The sequence below is a fragment of the Physeter macrocephalus genome, chromosome 9, assembly GCF_002837175.3.
Source record: "Physeter macrocephalus isolate SW-GA chromosome 9, ASM283717v5, whole genome shotgun sequence".
NCBI lineage: Eukaryota > Metazoa > Chordata > Mammalia > Artiodactyla > Physeteridae > Physeter > Physeter macrocephalus.
The window spans coordinates 29,582,617-29,598,573 of record NC_041222.1 but is presented as its reverse complement, the minus strand read 5'-3'; the positions used below and the strand labels follow the sequence as shown (position 1 = coordinate 29,598,573).

Genomic DNA, 15,957 nt, shown 5'->3' with positions numbered 1-15,957 from the left:
ATCTTGGCTGTGAGCTCTGGTCTCTAGGATGCTTACTTCCGCGTCCTGAGGTGTCGCCTGGAGGCGGCCTCCAAGAAGCCTGAGGGGACAGCCCTGAGGCTGCCCCCGCCCCGCCCCCCGCGCCCTCCCCGGCGCAGGCCCCGCCCCGCAGCAGGCCCCCTGCCAGAAATCTCGCCCTTTCATGTGTTCACCCTGAGAGTACTGAGCTCCAACCAGATACTAAGCGCCAGATGCTTGGGTTAAAGCGGTGAACTTGGTAGACCAGATAATTAAGACGCAAGTTACAATCTAGTGTGGAAAGTGCCGGTGGGGGAGGGGAAGATAAGGGCACCCGTCCTAGCTTGGGAGGGTCAAGGAAGGTCTCACAGAGGAACACACCTTTCACTCTAGCAGGAAGAAAGGAAATCGGAGGCAGTGGTTTTTGATGATGAAAAGTTCCTATTGGATGGCTCCTGGTTCCTCTGAAAAGTAGAGGTCTGCCATATCTGCTAGGGGCCAGGAGAAAGAGAAGTTGAGGAAAGTAAAGAAGGTTTGAATTTATTTTGAGTAGGATGGGAGAGTTTACTAAGGAATAAATGATGTAACTAACCACTGGACCACCAGGGAATTCCCAGGAAGCCTTGCCTGTTTTGATCACCCATGTATCCCAAACACTTAGAAAAGTGCCTAGTGCATAGCAGGCACTTAATAAATGGAATGCATAAATAAATGTATTTCAGGTGATGATGGAGTTGCCCATTAGTTGTAGACCGTAAGTTTATGGTGGCCACCAACTTACCTATAAGTGTGATTTTATCCAATAATGCTGACCTCTGCCTTCCTAGAGGGCAGTTCTGGCAGAGGCAGAGTTGGGATTTTGCCAGGTGGAAATGATGAAAGGAGAATGAATTGATAGATGTTGATTAGGTGATGAACCATGAAGTCTATCTTGGAGAGGGAGGAAATAAAGGCAAGAGGGAAAAAAGTGGAAAGAGCAATGGGCTAGACTCCTGACAAGGTTGAAGAGTTGGCATTTTAGGACAAGTCTGGAGGTTGAAATCAGAGGGTGATGCAAGACAGAAGGCAGAGTGGTTCCTGATGATGATGCTTCAGATATGGCCATAGCTGGATTGAAGCAGAGGTAAAGGACTCTGAGATGAAAAGGTCTAGGAATTGAGAGTCTAGGTCATTTAATAGGTTATCCACACAGATGTTCGGGTTTCCCATAGATTTCCCTCCTTCAAGATCTCTGGCCTAGGCCCCACCCAGCCCCTTCACCAACCTTCATAGGATCTGAGGCTTAAGTTAAAATTCACATTTTAACTTAAGCCTCAGATCCCAAAAGATCTGGCATGGCTCTGGGCCCAGAAAACAGAATGGGCTAGTTAGAGCTATAATGGACATCTCTATTATTTTGTTTTGATACCAGCATGCATACACCTTTCTGGAAACAGGATGTCTATGTTTTCTGGAGTAACAACCAGACCCCCACTTCTTCGGTCTCAGGCCATGTGCAGATAGTGTTCTTCCCTCCATATCCTTACTCCAAGGATGTGTATGTGACTCAGACCTGCCAGAAGAAGCATCCTATTCCCCTGTGTACAGTTCAGTGAGTAGTTCAATGATGTATGCATGACCAGCTGGAACCCATAAGCACAATATTGTCATAGCAACACCACATTTTCAGCTTCACTTGAACTTGCTACCACACAATACCTAAAAATAAAGTCAGCACAGAAGACAGAGTCAGGGACTTCCTTGGTGGTCCAGTGGCTAAGACTATGCGCTCCCAGGGACTTCCCTGATGGTGCAGTGGTTAAGAATCTGCCTGCCAATGCAGGGGACACAGGTTCGAGCCCTGGTCCAGGAAGATCCCACATGCCGCAGAGCAACTAAGCCCATGCGCCACAACGACTGAGCCCACATGCCACAACTACTGAGGCCCACGTGCCTAGAGCCCATGCTACACAGCAAGAGAAGCCACCGCAATGAGAAGCCCACGCACCGCAACGAAGAGTACCCCCCGCTCGCCACAACTAGAGAAAACCCGCGCGCAGCAACAAAGACCCAACGCAGCCAAAAATTAATTAATTAATTAATTTTTTAAAGAAAGATATTACTTTAAAAAAAAAAAAAAAAAGACTCTGCGCTCCCAAGGCAGGGGGCCCAGATTCGATCCCTGGTCAGGGAACTAGATCCCACACGCATGCCCCAACTAAGAGTTCGCATGCCGCAAAGAAAGATTCCGCATGCTGCAACGAAGATCCCGTGTGCTAAGACCTGCCACAGCCTAAGTAAATAGATAAATAAATTAATATTTAAAAATAAATAATCTTTAAAAAAAAAAGAAAAAAAAAGAAATGAAAACTGAATCCCAATGACATCAAATTGAATCCCTGCATCAATCCAATTGCCTGAAGCCAACTCTACCCCTGGATTGTTCAGATATGAGTCAATACATTCCCATTTGTTTATACCAGATTTTAATTTGGATTAAATTGGATTTTAATTTCTTTTTTTAAAAATATTTATTTATTTATTTATTTTGGCTGCACCGGGTCTTAGTTGTGGCACACAGGATCTTTAGTTGCAGCATGCAGGATCTTTTTAGTTGTGGCATGCGAACTCTTAGTTGCGGCATGCATGCAAGATCTAGCTCCCCATAAGGGATCGAATCTGGGCCCCCTGCATTGGGAGCATGGAGTCTTACCAACTGGACCACCAGGGAAGTCCCTGGATTTTAATTTCTGTCACATACAAATGATTCCTCACAATACAAGGGGTTCTCAATCCCTAACTCTGCCTGCTGGGATATCTACATATCTATTGATATATAGATATAATAAAAATGATAATAGTTAACATATGTTAATTTCTTTGTGTCTCAGTTTCCCCTATGTGAAAGAATATAACAATACCTACTTCAAAGAGTTGTAAAGATTCAATGAGATAATAAATGTTAGAGTATAAGTTTGTTCCACCACACTGAAACCCAAGAAACATCACATTACTTAATTTTTCTAAATTAAATGAAACCTGGTTCGAAACTCTCATTTACCAGGGTTGGAAGACATCTAATATTAATCATGATTTGGGTTGGGGAAGGAGGCTTTTCCCCTCTTTTTTTTTTTTTTTTTTTTTTTTTTTTGTGGTATGCGGGCCTCCCTCTGCTGTGGCCTCTCCCGTTGCGGAGCACAGGCTCCGGACGCGCAGGCCCAGCGGCCATGGCTCACGGGCCCAGCCGCTCCGCGGCATGTGGGACCTTCCCAGACCGGGGCGCGAACCCGGTTCCCCTGCATCGGCAGGCGGACGCGCAACCACTGCGCCACCAGGGAATCCCTTCCCCTCTTTAATGTGATATACATTGACCAAAAAAAAAAAACCACTTAGGAAAGAAACTTGGGTCTTGATCCTGTCATGGTTGCCACTGGGATGTGCATTATCTAAACTCATACCGTCCATTCAAAGGCAAATGGCTCCACAGCATCTCTACCAAGTATATATATCAGCATCTTTTGGTGCAGTTCCCAAGACTATGTACTAGATGTTTAGTGCCCTAACTATTAAATCAGCTCTCCCCATCAGAAGTCCTGCTGCCTCCTAATTGACTTCTGTCACTTAGGGAGCCTATTGCAACATCTCTTTTCTCAAGTCCCTGAACCCACTGCTATCCTTGGGCAACTCCTCTTCTTTCCACCCAGGATCTCCTCCATCTTCTCCTTCTGAACAGCACCCAGCTAAATTAAATTCTCCTCCCACACAAGAGCCTGGATAAGGTTGTAGAACAGGTGTATTGCAACTTTAGTTTGGAACTAGAAAACTCAAAATCCATTAACTATTCCATGAGACAGGAAACCTAGAATTCCTGGAAGAGAGGAGAGCAAAGTTACCTTTTTATCCTACTGAGTGTCTCTTTTGGCAATGAGTAGCAGAGAGCAACTTGGTAGATTATCCTGCCATAAGTGTAAATTAGCTAGCACAGAATTCAGGATTGCCTTCTCTATTTCCTATCAGAACTCAACTTACTTTATTCATCCAGAGGTAGGAAACTCAGATACCAGGCAGGTAATGCAAATGACTAAAAATAGACAAGTGTAAGAAAACAACAAAATCATAGGCACAATAATAAAGAGCAACTAGCCCTTAGCCTCGGCTTTAACAAAGAGAACATGGTGAACTGGAAAGCACACGGCCACTAAGGGAGCACCTGCTACTTAGCTCTAAATGGTCTTTACTGGGTTTCCCTGGTAGCGTAGTGTTTAAGAATCCACCTGCCAATGCAGGGGACACAGCTTCGATCCCTGGTCTGGGAAGATCCCACATGCTGCGGAGCAACTAAGCCCATGTACCACAACTACTGAGCCTGCGCCTAGGGCCCATGCTCTGCAACAAGAGAAGCCACAGCAATGAGAAGCCTGCGCACTGCAACGAAGAGTAGCCCCCACTCGCTGCAACTAGAGAAAGCCCACACACAGCAACGAAGACCCAACGTGGCCAAAAATAAATAAATTAAATAAATAAATTTATTAATAAATAAATAAATGGTCTTTACTTTGTGGGAATGACAGCCCTATGTTGCCAGATTTTAAGCCAAAAATATTATTATGTACAATCTACTAATCTTATAATGTTGACCATTCAAGTTTAAAAAACAAAACAAAAAACTGCTGGCCACATTGTCTGGGCCAAATGTTATATATCAGTATGTACCTTTAAGCCGTTTTATGGTTCAGCTGCTACATATATACTGGTAGCTGTCAAATTTATATCTCCCCCACAGACTACCTTCCCAAGCTTCAGATACATGTATCTATCTGCCTCCTGCCTGACATTTCCTTGTCACAGGAACCTCAAATGCAAATGTCTAAAATGAAACACATTGTCCCCTCACCCTAAATTGGTTACCAGGTTTGTGTTACTTACCTCAGTAAAATGTCACTAACATACACACCCAGTTCCCCAAGTCAGAATCCCTAGAGTTATTCTCAGCTCCCTCCCTACTCCACCCTATCCCACTGGTAACTAAGTCTAATCAATTATAACTTTAGAATTCTACTTGAACCTGTTATTCTCCATTCCCACCATCACTGCCTTGGTTCAGGCCTCATCTTTCATTTTGCCTAAACTAAAGCAAAGTTTCCCTAACCAATCTCTTGCCTCCAATCTCTTTGCCCTCAATATAGCCAGAGTGTTCTTTCCAAGACACAAACTTGATCTTGCCTCTTCCCTGCTCAAAAATTTTCAATTATTTCCCATCACCTTCAGGATAAATTTCCAACTTCTTAGTCTGGTATTCAGGGCCCTTTGTGATCTTGTCTATCCTACTGCTTCCCCAACCCCCAACTAATACTACAGCTGCACTGAAACACCTTCAATTTCCCTAATGGGACATGCTTTCTCTGACCCACCACCTTTACACAGGCTGTTTCTACTGCTTGGATTGTCCTCTCTTCCCTACACTCTCATTTTCTTGATTCCTCAAACCAAGCACTGGTCATCTCTTCTGGGAAGCACTCCCTGACAAGCAACCCCCTTCCCCAAGGTGGTTAGATGTCCTCCACCCCCCTTAATACCCTGTACTTATCTCTATTTTAATTGTCTATTATTTGACTGTTTCCCTCACTGAAATGGGACCTACTTTAGCACAGAGACCCTGTCTTACTTCTGCCTCCTCAAGACTGAGCGCAATACCTGATCCATAGTAATCACTTAATAAATATTCTCTGAATGACTTAATGAATAAATCTAGTCCAAATCATGGTGCCAATGGAGAAAACTTTCTTGCCCAAGATTACATGGCCAAACAGTGACAGAGCTAGAAAATCCAAGTCTCCTCAACTTCAGCTCAGCGCTCTTTCTACCAGACTAAGCTGGCAGTTGATGGGGGATAGGGTGAGAAGAGAGGCAGTGAATTGTACTGCAAAGGCAGATATTGAAGTTTGACCCTAAAAAGAGGAGTTGACATGAAACAGAGTGGTGGTTTTAGGGAAAAGAGGGGCAAATTAAAAAAAAAGGGTCAAGCACGTTTGATTTGTCATCCTTAATATGAATATTTGTGAAAAAGGTCTTGGGCAACCTAAAGACATGAGATGTAAAAGAGGAAACAGACTCCATCTATTAAAGATGGAATGAGGCATACAATCAGGAGCCTTAAAAGTGATGGAAGAAATTTTTGTATACTGAGATGTAGGGAAGTCATTCTGGCTTATATATGATTTGACTTGAACTTTATACTAACTACAAGCCTGTCTTGTGGTCTATCAAACATACATTGCACATCTGCTTTAACCATTAAAGAAAAGGGTGCATTGTCCAGAAGCAAAGAATATCTGTTATGAAATTAGAGATAAATGCCTTACTTCCTGGGATGTCAATGCTAGTACTCCTTTGACGATAAGGCTCCCTTCCCAGGCACCAAGGTCATACTGACTTGCTGTGTACAAGCTAATCTGTCTTTTTTGAAACGTTGAAGGAATGTACCCCTGTCATGTTTGATGTCCTTTGTTCTGACAAGATATAAAGCTGGGCTGGAAACCAGGCTTCTTGGGAGCAGTTCCTCAGAGCTATCTGAGAGGCTGTCTCCTGGGCTACAGTCTTCAGTGGGCTCAAATAAAACTCTCCTCTATTCTATTCTTGTTATAGATTGGTTATTGATCATTTATGGCAACAAAAGAAATAATATTTTAACATAGCATATATTATGTACTACTCTAAGCATATAAATGTTTTCATTTAACCCTCAAAACAACCCTATGTGGTAAGTAATAATATTATCCCCATTTTACAGATGAGATAACTGAGGCACTGAAAGATAAAGTAGTTTGAGATTTCACAGGTAGGAAGTGGCAGAGCTAGGATTTGAATAAGGTAGTTTGATGCTAGAATCCATGTCCTCAACCACAATGCCTGAAGATAATTCTGACCTTGGTAATCAAGACAAAAGGGGAGGGCTTCCCTGGTGGCGCAGTGGTTGAGAATCTGCCTGCCAATGCAGGGGACATGGGTTCGAGCCCTGGTCTGGGAAGAGCCCACATGCTGCGGAGCAACTGAGCCCGTGAGCCACAGCTACTGAGCCTGCGCGTCTGGAGCCTGTGCTCCGCAACAAGAGAGGCCGCGATAGTGAGAGGCCCGTGCACCGCGATGAAGAGTGGCCCCCACTTGCCGCAACTAGAGAAAGCCCTTGCGCAGAGACGAAGACCTAACACAGCCAAAAATAAAATTAAATAAATAAATAAATTTAAAGAGTTTTAAAATAGATTAAAAAAAAAAGACAAAAGGGGATCACTAAGCTTTCACTGAATAAAGTATGAGTTGTCTGGTGGGCGCAATTTTGGGGCCCTAAATTCACAGAGACTGCTGTTAGGTATGTGGGGGATGGGAGTTCTTTGTTCTGTGATGCAGTGATGACCTCAGGGTAAACTGCCACTAGGCTGAGGAAAATGGAATGGCTGCCAGAGGGCCTGCTTGGGGCTGAGGGGAACACAGGGCTTCTCTGGGGCCAGTTGACCCATGCCCTGGCCTGCAGACACTGTGGCAGCAACTGCCTTCTGAGTCCAGGGAACCTGGTAATACTATTCTTGTTCGTGGTTTGGCAGATCCAGAGGTGGTGGCAGCTTGGGAGACGGCGACAGCTTCAGCCCTGGTACTCTGGGGACAAGATGCAAGGCAAGGTGGGTGACATAGGTGTGCAGCTGAGTAAGACTCACCACATGAGTTCAGGTGAGGAATCATTGACATCGATGTGGGCTCAAAAGAGTGACTATAAGCCTTAAATGTGAGGCTGGGTGAGTGACCGTTAACACTAGATTTCAAGCCAGTTGAATGATCGTTGACCCTAGATGTGGGGTTATGTAAGGGAATGCCGATCTCCAAATGTAGTTGGGTAATGGCCATTAACACCAGATGGGTAAGTGACTATTGTCCACAGATGTGGGCCCCAGTGAGTAACTGTTCACTCTGGGTGTAGAACAAAGACTGAGGGCTTGGGCTTCCCTGGTGGCGCAGTGGTTGAGAGTCCGCCTGCTGATGCAGGGGACACGGGTTCGTGCCCCGGTCCGGGAAGATCCCACATGCCGTTGAGTCCGCCTGCCGATGCAGGGGACAGGGGTTGGTGCCCCGGTCCGGGAGGACCCCACATGCCGCGGAGCGGCTGGGCGCGTGAGCCATGGCCGCTGATCCTACACGTCTGGAGCCTGTGCTCCGCAATGGGAGAGGCCACAACAGTGAGAGGGCCCCGTACCCCAAAAAAAAAAAAAAAAAAAAAAAAAGACTGAGGGCTTAACGGTACATCTTGTGTCTCTGAAAAAGGCTTCATGCCTGATTGTATCTTTCTCCACTCCCCAGGGCCTACCACTTCTGTACCGCGTGGCTTTCCTTGATCGCCTGTGGAAGCAGAAGTCAGGGGAGGAAGAAGAGGAGGAGGAGGAAGAGGAGGTATCTCTGGATCCACTGAAGCCATGTTCTCTTCCCAAAGAAGCTCCTATTGGAGAACAAGCCACCACAGCCCCATCCCAGCCATCCTGTGATTCTGAGGGCCTCCACAAGGCCACAGGGACACTAGAGCAAGTACTCACGCAGACCCCAAACCCTTCCAGATCCTTCCCCACCTTTCAGATCTTGACCAACCTGCCTGTGAGGCACAAGACAGAATCAGGGAGCCACCTACAGCAGAGAAAAAGCCAGCTCTTCTGGGGTCTTCCCTCTCTGCACAGTGAGTCTTTGGAGGCCATCTTCCTGAGCTCAGGTGGCCTCTCTCCCCTGAAGTTGTCTGTCAGTCCTTCTGTCTTCTTTAACAAGTTTGCCTTTCTGCCTAGAACCCCAGTATTGCTGCTTCCCCAGTATTGCTCCCCAACCCCACTTCCTACACATGAAGTCCATACTACAGAAGATCTGGAAGGAATAGCCTCTGACCCTCAGCAACTTTCCTCCCCATCTTCCCCTCCTGTCCCATCACTTCCCCTCCATCTTAAATCCTTTCCCATGGACCATAAGAGAGTCCTATCTGGCACTGAGGCAAATACACAGTGGCTTACACAGCAGAGAGAGGTCCCTTGGGTCTCTGAGGATCAAGCCCTGCACCCACAGCCTAACCTCCAAAGAACCAGGTCCTCCAAACTCTTCCATTCATCTGAGGTCTGGTGGAAGGTGCCATGGGATCCTGGCCTCCAACAACACATTCCAGACTCACTCTGTGCCTCCCTAGCAGAAAATCCCGCTAGCCTTCCGGGAGCCCTAACTAGGTCTGAGGCCCCATGGAGGACCATGGGGCAAAATGAGGACCCCAAAACCCCTGAGCCAGCAGCGCCAGCTCCCAGCCTAACCCCAGCTTCTCTGCCAGAATGCCAGGGAGTCAGCCCTATAGGAGGCCTCTCTGGACCTGAGGCCCTCTGGGAAACCACAAGGCAAAGAGAGAATCCTCAGATCTCTGAGTCTCCGACCTCAGTCCCTTGCCAATCTGTAGCCCCCGTGACAGAGCCTCAAGGAACCAGTACCCTGGAAGTTCCACCTGTATATGAGACTCAGTGGGGAACCACAGGACATAAAGAGAGTACTCAAGCCTTTCAGCCCCCAACGCCAGCCCCCTGCCCTCCCCCACATCCCCTGCCAGAACTCCAGGGAGGCAGTCCCCTGGGAAATCCATCTGGATATGAGCCCCAGTGGAGATGCAGAGAAAATTCAACAAACCTTTGGGCCTTTGAGCCCCCAGCCTTGGACGTCGACCCAGGACTCCATGGAACCATGCCTGCATGTGTCCCATCAGGATCTGAGACTCCGTGGAAGGGCACGCAGAGTAGAGAAAATCTTTGGGTCTCTGCAGACCCAGTTTCATCTCCCAGCCTTCCCTCAGCCTCTCTGCTGGAGTCCCTGGGAACGTGTGCCCAGGCAGTCTTGTCTGAGTCCAAAGCTTTGTGGGAGGCCATGAGGCAGACAGACAACCTCTGGACCTCAGAATCTCCAGGCCCTGGCCACAGCCCATCTCTAGCTCCTATTCTAGAACCTCACAGAATCAATCCTGTGGGAGGGCTCACTGGGTCAGAAACTGCATGGAAGGACACTGATCATTCCCGGAATTCCTGGGCTTTTGAATCACCATCTCTGGCCTTCAGCCCACCCGCAGTTCTTGTACTGGATTCCCTCAGAGCTAGCCCTACGGGGGTCCTGTTTGATTCTGAAGCTACATGTGGGGACATAGAAAGGAGAAAGAACTCCTGGGCCTCTGAACTCCCGGCTTGCAGCTTACCCCAAGACCCACGTGGAGCCAACCCCTTGGGAGTCCAGTCTGACTCTGAGCCTACTGGGGGGGACATGGAGCAGAAAGAAACCTGTTGTGTTCCTGTGTCCCCATTGTGGGGTCCCAGCCCATGCCCAAACTCTATGTCAAAGTCTCACACAAGTGAGCCTATTGGAGACCAATGCAATTGTAAACCTGAGGGGGAAACAGTGGAGCAGAGAGAGAACTGCTGGACCATTGAACTCCCAGCCCCAACCCCCAGGTCACTCTCTGCTCCTCTACCAGATCCACACATTGACCTTGAGTTTGTGTGGAGGAATGTGCAACAAAGAGGGATCCCCCAGGACTCCAGCCTTCCAGCAGTGGATACCCTCCAGCCAATACCCTGGCCTCCCACCCAAGCTGAAGCTCTGAAGATTAAGTCCAACCAGCCTGGCCTACCCAAGGAAGAGCTGTTCCCAGGGGCTAAGGCAGAGACTCCATCCTCCCAGGGTGAGGCTATCCCAAAGGTGCCCACCCACTCTGAGATCCAGGCCTGGCACTGGAGTAAAGAGTTGGAACTCAGGCTGAAGAAACTAAAGCAGAGCCCTGCTTCCAGATCTCTTGGCCCAAGTCAATCATTTGGCAGCTCCCCTGCCCTGAGCTCCACAACTCAAGCCACCCGGAGACTCTCTTCTTGCCCACCACAGCAGATTCATCCCCTCAGTCTATGCCCCAACTCTTCAAGCTGTCATCCCCCCAAACCTCAGAGCACAGTAACTCAGCCTGTCCAGGTCCCCCATTGTTATCACTCCCACTCCTCTATCCAACCTCAGCTATGGAAGTCTGGAAGGGCAGAACAAGGGTCTCAGAAAGAGCAAAGAATGAATGCAAAGATGGTGTCCCAGATCTCATCCCAGGGGTCATGTGTTCACTGCCCAGGCCTGGAAGAGCCCTCATACCCTGAGGTTCCAGCCTCAGGCAAGAGACAGGACAAGGCTTCAGCCCTATCTTCAGCCAAAATGAGAGAGAGCCCCAGGAAACCCAAAGAAGGAGACCACGGAGAAGGGGATGCAAAATTGGGGTCAATAACAACAGGGAAAAGCCACCTAGCCCAGGCCAAAGTAGCAGAGGTCCCTGTAAGCAGACTTTCGCAAAGATCTCAGCACAGGGACCAGAGCTCTCGACACACTGCTCTCTCCCCGCAGCCTCACTCCAAGGCTTCAGGTTCCCAAGATCAGAGAGGGGCAAGGCTGGGAACTGGTGACATCCTGGCCCCTTGGCACTGTAAGCACTGCCCTTGGGCCCAGAAGTGTCTTTCTTCCCCCACACCTCAGGCTCCCCTTACCAGGGGTCTCCAAAGGATGTTAGCCAAATTTCTGGGTACCCATGGACCCCTGCCCACCAAATCCAGTCAGCAGAGAAAAGGCTGGTAGTACTGGCACCCAATATAAGTACTCCAAGACCTGAAGCCAAACCAGTTGGGGGGTGGAGACACAAAGGAAATCCTAATAAACTAGCTGAACTAGACATCCCACTCATGTCTTTTTTGGAGTCTGGTGTACTGGGAATGACGGTTCCCTGCTCTGCTGCAGCTGTATCTCCTCAGGATCAGGTCCCAGAAGTAGAGAGCTCAGGATTCTATAGGCTTAACTTTCATTTCAGGCTGTTCACAGATGATCAACCTGGAGTCTACAACCTGGAGTCCTCTACAGGGTGAAGCTGTTAAGGCCAGGGGAGCACAGACCAATGCTGCCCTTGAAAAAAAACTTCACAGCAAGTCAACAGAAGAAAAATATATCCATTCACACGAGCACAACTGGTCTGGGTCTAGGCAGCTGCTCTTGGTCCTGGGTATGGTCCCCTTCTTCACACACTTGATACACAAGTTCCCCACGTATGTTTCTAGCCAATTCTTGTCAGCCCTCTGCTCTTTTCTCTCTCTAGTTTAGCTCATGCATCCCCAAGGCCACAAAAACAAGTCCCTTTTCATATGTTTAGCGATCGCTGGATTTCTTCTATAATTGCCTGTTCATATAGTATACCCATTTTTCTACTGCACTGTTTGCTGGGTATTTTATTACTTTTCTACTGCTGCCATAACAAATTATCACAAAACAACATAAATTAATTTTATTAGAAGTCTGATATATGTCTCACAGGGCTAAAATCAAGAGGTTGGCAGGGCCGCACTGGGTAGGATTCATTCCTGGTCTTTCCCAGCTTCTAGAAGCTGCCCACATTCCTTGGCTATTAGCCCTCCTCCTCCATCTTCAAAGCTAGCAAAGGCAAGTCACGTTCTTCTCATATCACATCACTTTTTCCTCCCTCTCCCACTTTTCCGGACACTTTTAATTACATTGGACCCACCTCAATAATCCAAGATACTCTTCCTATCTTAAAGTAAGTTGGCTAGCAACCTTAATTCCATCCGCAACTTTAATTCCCTTTTGCCATGTAGCACAATATATTCACAGGTGCCAAGGATTAGTATGTGGGCATTGGTGGGGGAGTTTGGGAATGGCATTATCCTGTCTGTCACAGATATCAACTCAACCTGTTACATATGCTGCAAATAATTTCTCCCAATCTGTAGCTTATTTTCTAATTTTAAAGCGATTTTACCATGCCAAAGTTTAAATCTACCAACGTGTTCCCTTATGGATTCTAAAACACTTTCTTCTAGCACCCTCATGGATGTTTGTTTATTTATTTTTGGCCGTGCCGTGCAGCATGTGGGATTTTAGCTCCCCAACCAGGGATTGAACCCGTGCCCCCTGCAGTGGAAGGGCAGAGCACTAACCACTGGATCACCAGGGAATTCCCATAGATGTTATGTTTAGATTGTTAATCTATTTTTGAGTATAGTATGAGGAGAGAATCTAACTCCCCCAACCCCCCAAAAAGATATCCAATTTTACCAATACCACTAAAAACATAATGTCTTGAACCCATTCCATTAAGCGCCATATTTCAAAACATGGGTCATTTCTTAACCATCTCTAGGCTTCAGGATCCACCTATCTAACCACCTACTAGTATCGTCTCATATACAACCTGTCTAAAACTTACTCATTTTCCCTTTAACCTTGTCCTCCAATGTGCGAATTCCTATTGAAGGGGTGTACAACATCCACCCCAGTACTGAAGCCAGAAGCCTGCTCCTGACTCCTCCTTTACCCTCACACCCCAATCTAAAAAAGAAAAAAAAAAAAGATTATCTCTGGTTATTGGGAATATTATATAATTTTTGGCTGCATTACAGATCTTAGTTCCCCAATCAGGGATTGAACCCGAGCCCACGGCAGTGAAAGCACCAAGTCCTAACCACTGGGCCACCAGGAGCTTCCCAAAAATACAAGTTTTTTAAAAAGTGAATTGTTGGGGCTTCCCTGATGGCGCAGTGGTTGAGAGTCCGCCTGCCGATGCAGGGGACATGGGTTCGTGCCCCGGTCCGGGAGGATCCCACGTGCCGTGGAGCGGCTGGGCCCGTGAGCCATGGTCGCTGAGCCTGCGCGTCCGGAGCCTGTGCTCCGCAACGGGAGAGGCCGCAACAGTGAGAGGCCCGCGTACCGCAAAAAAAAAAAAAAGTGAATTGTTGGAAACTCCCTGGCAGTCCAGCGGATAGGATTCAGTGCTTTCACTGCGGGGGCCTGGGTTCAATCCCTGGTCAGAGAACTAAGATCCCACAAGCCGCACTGTGAGGCAAAAAAAAAAAAAAAAGTGAACTGTCAATGAAAAAAAGTGCATTGTCTATACACAACAATGCACATGTGGTTGACAATACTGTACTGTACACTTGGAAATTTCTGCATGAATTTTGTTATTTTGCCACACAAAAAAAAGAATTTTTTTTCTCTAGCCCTGAAATCTGACGGTTACTTTCCTGCCTAAACCCCCAGAGGACCCACAAGATCTTTAGAATAAAGTTCACACCTGGCATTTGAGGTTCTTCACAATGTGGTTTGGCGTCTCAGAATTCACTCCCTTGCTGTCAACCTGATGCTTCTTAAGCATGCTCTGACCCTATGTCAAGCCTCCCACCTTCCTTTAACCCCCAGCTGAGACAGCCTCCACAGCCTTCTCAGATTCTCCTATCTTGGTACAGTTTCCCCTTCCTTGCAGCCCCATAACAATTTATGTCTTGTTGATAGCACTGCTTTCCTGATATTATGGCTATCAAGCCCTTCAAAGACAGTGAGGTCCTGTGAGGTCAAGTCCCCACTCCCAAACCAGTGCTCTTCCCAATCTATAACATTCGCTCTACTCTGTATAGTTGGTTGAGAAAAACAGTCAGAAGGTACACGCTTCCCTCTGCCTCCTCTCACTGTTACTATTCTGTTCCAAAGTTTTATTTAGCCCTAACTGTCTATAGGGTCTGAGCCCAACTTACCACCTGCTGGCCAGGAGTGGAACTGAAGGTACTTTCCTTCTTCCCCACCTATCCACCCCCAGAAAAATAATCTCATAGTCTCAAAGACAATGCAATTCTGAATTTCCACTTGACATAGGGCCATTTAATGAGTCTATGCAACTCTGAATAGCTATGAAACATCCAAGTCCTATATTCTTAAGTCTTTTTAAGCCCGCAGTAGGTTATAGGGCTGGGCAAGATTAACAAACCATTTAACATTTGCTCAGTTCAGTCTAACTAATGACTGGCAGCCCTGTGTTCCTCCTGGGCATTACGTAACCACTACTCTCAGGGCTACTTGCAGGATCAGTGTCTTGGACCCCAATATATTTCAAGATGTTAGATTTATAGTTACATCTTTGCTTTTGCCTCTGTGGTGAACTGTTGGTCCTCCATGATCTAATTTGATGCCATATTCTTGGTTAGAACCCCATCTTCTAATCACAGCACTTAACCTATGGGAAGATTGGCTATAGTAAGATCACATTCCTATTTCTTTCTGGGAACCCTGTGGGGAAAAAGATGAACTGCCTATACGATTTGCCTCTTGGTTTAAGTATGCAGGCTTCTGCAGATGCATTTTGACAATAAGCAGTCCCTCACACTGCTTTCTACAGTTTACGAAGCACTGTCAATCATTTTATCAGACTAAGAAATCTCGAGGCCCCAGAAGAGCTCCGTGCCTTGTGTGACGCTACACTGCTATAAGCACAAGTGCGAAAAGCAAAACCAGGCCTCTCACAAGTCTGCTCTTGTTTTTTTCCTAAAGAACCTAAAAAGCTCCAACCATCTTCCCTATAGACACACTTCGTGTTATAAGTGAGTGCAAAGCAATCATTCCAACACAAATTTTTATCACATATCAACCAGTACCTCTACCTATTTTGTGGGATCTTGCCTTCTGTTCTGTTCCCATAGCTTGATGCAGAGGTACCAAATGTCTTTACCACAAAAGACCTTGTCTTTGCTCTTACTGAGGTTAGGCTGCCACAGGGATGAGACAGAGTGACAATGTCCAGAGTAGGAAGACTGAAAGCTAAGCCGTCAGGATACCTAAAATGGTAGGAAAACCAAAGGAGGACCAAAGACAGGATCCAGTGGAGGAAGTGTCACAAGGGACAGTCAATGCAAATCACAAAAGTGCAAGAATATCTACTTCACAGCACATGAGTTCAAGATGCCCCAGGTTAATCAGCCAGTGTAACTATCTTGAGTCCTTGTAGTTTACCTACCTATGTAGATCAAACCAGAAGCTGGTATAAGTACTAGAATGACTAATTTGACTCAGTGGATTATTTTCTCTGCACCATACTCCTTCTTCAATAAGGCATCGAGGTACTGATTCCAGAAGCAC

General features: G+C 46.8%; 1 protein-coding gene across 1 annotated transcript; it reads left to right on the top strand.

Annotated features, from left to right (window-relative positions):
* SPATA31G1 (SPATA31 subfamily G member 1) lies at positions 1-13,255 on the top strand. The gene is made up of 2 exons (XM_028493851.2): positions 1-7,649; positions 8,323-13,255. The coding sequence occupies exons 1-2, from the start codon at positions 7,419-7,421 to the stop codon at positions 11,623-11,625; spliced, it is 3,534 nt and encodes a 1,177-aa protein (XP_028349652.1). The 5' UTR covers positions 1-7,418; the 3' UTR covers positions 11,626-13,255.
* The last annotated feature ends 2,702 nt before the right edge of the window (positions 13,256-15,957 follow it).